Consider the following 5,562-nt stretch of genomic DNA (forward strand, 5'->3'; position numbering starts at 1 on the left):
CGGGAGCGGCCACTGCACTCCAGTCTGGGCGATGGAGTGAGACTCCAACTCAAAAAAATTTAAAAAAAAGCAAACCAAGTAGCTAGAACTATAAATGTGCACCACCACACTTGGCTAATTTTTAAATTTATTTTAGAGACGAGGTCTTGCCAAGTTGCCCAGACTATCTCGAACCCTTGGGCTCAGGCAATCCTCTCACCTCTACCACTGCCTGGTAGTTACTCTATTTTTTAAAATAAGCTTGCTAGGGCAACCCCCTCGGGTCCCTTTCCACTGTGGGAACTTTTCTGTCCTTTCAATAAATCCTGCTTTCTAAAAAATAAATAACAGTAATAAGCTTGCTAGGTGATTATGATATGCATCCAGATTTGAGAACCACTACTCAAAAGTAACTTTCTTTTTTTTTTGATATTGAATCAACATTTACACCATGTTTACATGTGCATTCTCTTCTATTAAAATATCTTGTATTAGTAATCCCAGTACTTTGAGAGACTGAGGCGAGAGGATTGCCTGAGCCCGTGGGTTCAAGACCAGCCTGCACAACTTGGTGAGACCTCGTCTCTACAATAAATCAAAAAATTAGCCAGGCGTGGTGGTGTATACCTGTGGTTCTAGCTAGTTGGAAGGCCGAGGCAGAAGGATCACTGAGCCCAGCAGGTCAAGGCTGCAGTGGCCATGAGCATGACACTGCACTCCAGTTTGGGGGACAGAGTGAGGCTCCTACTCAAAAAAAAAAAATGATAGCATATGCTGCAAAAAGTTTACAAAATAAGCTAGGCACAGTGGCTCATGCCTGTAATCCCTTTGGGAGGCAGAGATGAGAGGATTACCTGAGCCTCATGGTTCAAGACCAGCTTGGGCAACTTGGCGAGACCTCATTTCTACAATAAGTCAAAAAAAAAAAATTAGCTGTGTGTGGTGGCACATGCCTGTTGTTCCAGCTACTTGGAAGGCTGAGATGAAAGGATCGCCAGAGTACAGCAGGTAGGGGCAGCAGTGGCCATGAGTGTGCCATTGCACTCCAGCCTGGGTGACAGAGTGAAACTCCGACTCAAAAAAAAAAAAAAAGGTTGTGAAATATATACATTTATGAATTATAATCTAACAAAAATGTTCATGGCTCCGGCACCTTCACTATGGATTCCTTTAGTATAAAAGTAAAAACAATACTGCAGCTACTTATTACAATATTATCAAGCTCCTATAGATGTCTTTCTATACATTTTGAAATTGAACTACTCAGACCATATTTTGAAAATAATTAACACTGTAGGGTTAAGGTAAAGAACAAGATCAGAAATAAATTTTGTAATCAATGGCATTGTGAGGAAATACATTCTTACTTTTGTCTCTGCTGATCAATCCAGAATTTACAGCTCTTTCTGACAAAGTCGCAGCCCATTCCTCGGCCCCAGTCTAACTTCTCAGCCATGCTGTAATTTGCTTTATACCAGCTGCAGAAATAATGCAAACACTTTTTGTTACTATCATTTTAAAAACAACTCTGGCATCACAGTCACAAATCTCAACCATGAGCAAGGTAGGACCCCGAAGGGGATTCTGGGTGCCATCAGCACACAGGCCATTTACAAAGTCCTTGCTGCAGAGGGACTGCTGCATGGGATCGCTGCAGCTGGGACCGGGCAACCAGTCTTATGGGGCAAGTACTTCATATTTGTACATGGCAGAACAGAACACACTTCCATTATAGTTTTCACAGTTGATAGAAATCATGAAAGTGGCTATGATATGAGATAAAGGGAATGAAAATAAAGGAATCAGAGAATAAGAAAAAGACAAGGGAGTACACTAAGGAAAAACGGTGGAATTACTCCTAGTCTGATTCAGTTGGCCCTAGCTTCTTGCTCTTCTGGCCTTGAATCTGAGACATCCTATCAATAACAGGCCCTGTTTGTGACTACACATCACACTATTATAATAATGTTAACTTAAGCTCACACTTATAAACCCAGCACTTTGGGAGGCGAGTTCAGGCGGAGGCCTGAACTCAGGGAGGAGTTCCAGATCAGCTTGGGCAACATGGTGAGACCTCATAAAATTAGTCAGATATGGTGGCGCATGCCTGTGGTTCCAGCTACTTGGATGGCTGAGGCGGAAGGATCGCCTGAGTCTAGCAGGTAGAAGCTGCAGTGACCAAGAGCATGCACTACTCTCTAGCCTGAGTGACAGAGTGAGACTCTGACTCAAAAACAAAAACAAAAAACAAACAAAAATTATGTTAACCTGAAGCAAAACTACATACAGACAAATCTCTAAGTAAAAAATGTTTTATTTGAGAATAATCTAGAACATACATAGAAACCAGGGTGGCCTCCAACACATTTAGAGAACAAAGAAAAAAGTTTAGGGTTTTTACTGGGGAAAAAGGAGGTTATACAAATTGTTTTGAATGGAAGTTCACTGGCACTGGCAGTGTCTACATATAGGAACTGGAGTTCTCACTGGTAAGAGTCAGCAGTTGGTAGACGGGACTTGTAATGCTGGAGTTACAGTTAGGCCACTGGAGTTTTGGACTGGGCTTGTGAGGCAGTGTGCCAGGCAAGTGTTCTTGTATAAGTGGCTAGCTGTCCTTGTGTGACTCATGTAGTAAACTGCAGCTTGAAACATTTCTTGTGATCATTCTTATTATCAGGTAAATTTGCGTATGAGAGCTCTCCCCTCATGGCCTTCCCCAGCTACATTTTGTTAGGGTTTGACATAAGTGACTCTAGTTGTGAAAGTTATACTTTTACAGTAAGACAAAAGAATATTATATCCAATACTTTTTAAACGTTCTAATTTCAGGAAAAAAAAGAAAACAGTTTTTTCTTTTTTTAGATTTTTCTTGATTTAGATTCCTCAAACATTTAAACAAAGACAATGAGCTTGTTTTTAGTTTTCCTTCTTTAGTCTTAGTGACAAGATTAGTTTGCTGAAAAGCTATAAAATTATACAAAATAGTTTCTTACCTGTCTGTATCATATTTCGTTCCTTTAGCGTTACCAAAATAGTAAATAAAAATGTAGGCTCAAAGGTTGGCGGAAGGATGAGAAATCATTCCCTCCATTTGTACCACCTTCCCATAAAATCAAACAAAATCAGAAATATGGAATGTAGCATCTTCCAAAACTTCTCCCTTTCAAAGAACAAAACTCACTCAGAGAGAAACTGAAGAAATGGATCCTAGTGTTTTAGTATCAAAATATTTGCAACCTCTGCAGCTATCATGTGGGCTACATCAATTAGCTCACTTGATATCACAGCAAGGTTAAATTGTTCGGGTAGTGACAGGTGCCCTGAATCATGCACACTAGCAATTATTTTAGCAGTGGTAAGGTTCAGAAGTCTTTTGCCCTATAAATAAAGGCGTTTCATGAGACTTTGGTTCAGCTTTATATATAATGCTAATACTTAGATGGCACTTACAATATGCTAAGCACTGTACCGGGGGCTTTACATATATTAATTCTTTTAAGCCTCATAATGATAGGCATTACTTTTATCTCTATTTTACAGATAAGGAAACTGAGGCAAAGATACAAGCTACCTTCTAAGTAGTTAGAAACACAGGCGTGAGCCAACACACCTGGCTAATTTGATTTATTGTAGAGACAAGGTCTCACCAAGTTGCCTAGGTTGGTCTTGAACCCATGGGCTCAGGCAGTCCTCTTACCTCCATCTCCCAAAGTGCTGGGATTACAGACATGAGCCACCATGACTAGCCCAGACAGGGTCTTATTACGTTAACTAGGCTGGTCTTGAACTCCTGACCCAAATCACTGGGATTACAGGTATGAGCCATCGTGTCTGGCTCGCTCTCTCTCTCCCTTTTTTTATTTAACGAAATGGGGTCTTGCTATATTGCCCAGGCTGAACTAGAATTCCTGGGCTCAAGTAATTCTCCTGTCTCTGCCTTCTGAGTAGCTGGGACTATAGGCGTGTGCCATGTACCCCATTGGCTCTTTTCACTTTTCTGATAGTATTCTTTGAAGCACAAATGTTTTTTAATTTTATCAAATCCAATTTTTCTATTTTTAATTTGGTTGCTTGTACTTTTGCTTGTGCTTTTGTCTACTGGGCATGGTGGCTCACGCCTGCAATCCCAGCATTTTGGGAGGGTAAGGTGAGTGGATTGCTTGAGCCCAGGAGTTTGAGCCCACCTGGGCAACATAGCAAGACCTCATTTCTACCAAAAAAAAAAGAAAGAAAAGAAAATCATTGCCTAATCCAACGTCATGAAAATATACACCTATGTTTCCTTCTAAGCATTGCATAGTTTCAGCCCTTATATTTAGGTCTTTGATCCATTTTTTTTTTAAACATTTCTTTTTTTTTTTTTGCTAGGAAGTATAGCCTCCAGTGAGAAGCCAGAAACAGGCACTTTGTTTTGGTTCATTTTGAGTTGATTTTTATATATCATGTACCATAGGGGTTCATTCTTTTGCATGTGGATATCTAGTCGTCCCAGAACTATTTGTTGAAAAAAACTATTATTTTCCCACTGAATGGTCTTGCACCCTTGTCAACATCTAAACTTTTAAAATCACTATAAATTTATGCATATACTTTGGTCATGGTGTATGTATTTCTTATTGTGTGAAGACACTATGCCAAAAAATAACTTCTAAAAGATGCTTGTGTAGAATGTGTAAAGACCTTCAGGTAGTAGAAAGGACTATTTAAGATGCAGAGAGGTTGGGCTCGGAGGCTCAGCCTGTAATCCCAGCACTTTGGGAGGCCAAGGAGAAAGGACTGCCTGAGCCTGCAGGTTCGAGACCAGCCCGGGCAACTTGGCAATACCTCGTCTCTACAATACATCAAAAATTACCTGGGTGTGGTAGCGTGAGTCTGTAGTTCCAGCTACTTGGAAGGCTGAGGTGAAGGATCACCGGAGCCCAGCAGGCTGAAGCTGGGTTGGCCATGAGTGTGCTACTGCACTCCACCCTGGGTGATGGAGTGAGACTCCAACTCAAAAAAAAAAAAAAAATAATGCAGAGACATAGACTTACTAAAGTTACTATAGTAATCCCGGCAAAAGATAATGGTGACATAAGTAAAGGCAGTGGTTACCAAAAAAAGAGACAGACTTCAGGGATACTGAAGAGCCAAAAATCAGCAAGATTTATGGATATGAGAGATGGGAGAGGGCGTTATCAAGGATGACTCCTAGCTTTCTGGATCGATGAATGATAATATCACTTACTGAGAGAAGCAACTTAGTTAAGCTACACTGAAGTCTTACAGACTTATGGCAATTAGTTTCCATTTCTACCATTTAAAAATAATACCAGCTGGGCTCGGTGGCTCAGCCTGTAATCCCGCGCCTTTGGGAGGCTGAGGTGAGTAGATTGCCTGAGCCCGCGGGTTTGTGACCCGCCTGGGCAACTTGGCGAGACCTCATCTCTACAATAAATCAAAAATTAGCCGGGCATGGTAGCACGCGCCTGTAGTTTCAGCTGCTTGGAAGGCTGAGGTGGAAGGATCACTGGAACCCAGCAGGTCGAGGCTGCGGTGGCCGGGAGTGGCCACTGCACTCCAGTCTGGGCGACAGAGTGAATC

The 5,562-nt window shown here is 41.4% G+C and overlaps 1 protein-coding gene across 2 annotated transcripts in view; it reads right to left on the reverse strand.

Annotated features, from left to right (window-relative positions):
* Positions 1-5,562, reverse strand: part of LMLN (leishmanolysin like peptidase) — a 96,855-nt gene that overhangs the window by 31,672 nt on the left and 59,621 nt on the right. The window contains exon 12 of one of the 2 annotated variants that reach the window (XM_008063681.2): positions 1,347-1,457. The exons of the other annotated variant lie outside the window; for it this stretch is intronic. Within the exon in view, the coding sequence (XP_008061872.1) occupies positions 1,347-1,457 (111 nt within the window). The remainder of the gene's footprint in view (positions 1-1,346; positions 1,458-5,562) is intronic. 2 annotated transcript variants of the gene reach the window in all.

This window comes from Carlito syrichta, unplaced genomic scaffold (genome assembly GCF_000164805.1).
Source record: "Carlito syrichta isolate Samal-C Ts95f unplaced genomic scaffold, Tarsius_syrichta-2.0.1 Scaffold306997, whole genome shotgun sequence".
NCBI classification, from domain to species: Eukaryota; Metazoa; Chordata; class Mammalia; order Primates; family Tarsiidae; genus Carlito; species Carlito syrichta.